At 43.9% G+C, this 1,651-nt stretch overlaps 1 protein-coding gene across 1 annotated transcript; it reads left to right on the top strand.

Annotated features, from left to right (window-relative positions):
- Nucleotides 1-361: 361 nt before the first annotated feature.
- Nucleotides 362-848, top strand: LOC148039952 (glutaredoxin-like). Its single transcript, XM_087662696.1, has 2 exons — nt 362-543; nt 596-848. The coding sequence occupies exons 1-2, from the start codon at nt 362-364 to the stop codon at nt 846-848; spliced, it is 435 nt and encodes a 144-aa protein (XP_087518822.1).
- Nucleotides 849-1,651: the final 803 nt, after the last annotated feature.

Raw genomic sequence — 1,651 nt, forward strand, 5'->3', positions numbered from 1 at the left:
AAGACGACTGGGGGAGGATTGCCGATCTCTGCACACGACTTCTATTCCATATTGGAGGATGTCTACTAGGTGATTGATGCATCACCTTCCCTGACAGCGACTCTAGCTTTTTTTTTTTCCTCATGAATCTCAACTTGCACTTGATTGGAGTGTGGAACTCCGAAGGATTGGCCCTTCTCAGACATAGAACCTCAAGAAGACGCAGTACCGCAACTGATTTTTTTGGACACCCTTTTCATGGGATTCATTGACAAAAGCTCGCTTTGATAATCCAGCTCTTGAGCCAGATGCACTAGGTGGTCGTTGCTTCTTATACGTTACATTTCAGCCCAGGGATTCTTTTACCGTCTGAGATAGGTAGATGGAAGGTCCTGCAGAAGGAGAAGATCGATCTACAGCAGTAATAACCACGGTTAAGCTCGTAGGAGTGTGCCTTCCTCGACATGGCGAAGGAGGAGGAGAGACTAGCAGGAAGAGTGATTGCCGCACAATTGGAGGAACTCCATTTTCCCAAGAACTGCAGCGCCTGGCGATTAGTGTAAGGTAAAGAGGCTAGCAATGTTTTGCCGGATGTTTTGTTGGTTGCATGATGCAGCAAGACATATTGCCCGTACTGCAAGCGTGTAAAGGACCTTTTGGCATCCCTCGTTGCAAAGACCAAGGTTGTTGAGCTTGATCAGGAAAGTGATTGGGCTGACATACAGGCTGCTCTAGCTGAATGGATTCACCAGAGAACAGTTCCCAGCGTGTTTATTGGTGGAAAGCATATTGGCGGCTGTGATGACACAGCGGCCCGGCATTCTCAGAACAAGCTTGTTCTCCTCTTGAAAGAGGCACATGCCTTATGAATTTCTACTTTGTGTGACAATCTGGACCTACCATTGTGTCCTCTCCAGATAATTCCAAAATGCAGAATCTACGACAACAGCAGGTCCTTACAATTGTACCTAACGCCTAAGCTACTAACTCTCTCCTTCAACAGGGGTATTTTCATCAACAGGTTCAGCATCCACAACTAGTTGAGTATCTTCAGGTGTTGCCTCAGCAGCATCATTTTCTGAATCAGCAATATCAGCTGCATCAGATCTAAATGTCAATATGCCCTCTGCCAGAACTCATCACTTTTCCTCAGAACTGGATTATTAGTTAATGCCATTATTATGTTTAATGTAACTGAGATCATACATCGGAATGCAAAACAGTTTATGAGATACTTCAGCTTTTTCTAAACATGGACCGCATGTAACTCTCTTGACAAGAAATATAGTGAACTTTGGCATCAAATATTTGAGTTCTTCCTGTTAGCCTCTATCTTGAACCCCGTGTTCTGCAGCCCTTGCGTGAACTCTACAACAACGTAGTTGCACAATCATGCACCTTATTTCAACTTACTTTACCATCTCCAGTCTCTTACCCTTGATCACGAGGCACCCTTTGACCACATTGAGAACTTCATTTTTTTATAACAATAACCTCACTTAGCAATTTAGGCCACATTAGGCACTCATGAATCACTCTAGGTAGCATTAGCACATGATTATATAATACTTAGACACTATACCACCATCACGCTCTACTACTTAGTGCTCATAGCATAGTGATGTGGATGGTTTTGGGAATGGGAATAGGAATGGGGATGTGGGCTCTTATA

Source organism: Lygodium microphyllum, chromosome 2 (assembly GCF_053477565.2).
Source record: "Lygodium microphyllum isolate KBCC chromosome 2, Lygodium_microphyllum_v1.1.10, whole genome shotgun sequence".
Lineage (NCBI taxonomy): Eukaryota > Viridiplantae > Streptophyta > Polypodiopsida > Schizaeales > Lygodiaceae > Lygodium > Lygodium microphyllum.

Bases quoted from the DNA above. Each gene is read 5' to 3' on its own strand.
- LOC148039952 (XM_087662696.1), top strand. From the start codon at position 362: ATGGAAGGTCCTGCAGAAGGAGAAGATCGATCTACAGCAGTAATAACC. The intron at 544-595 runs GTAAAGAGGCTA...TGCATGATGCAG, and splicing joins CGCCTGGCGATTAGTGTAAG to CAAGACATATTGCCCGTACT.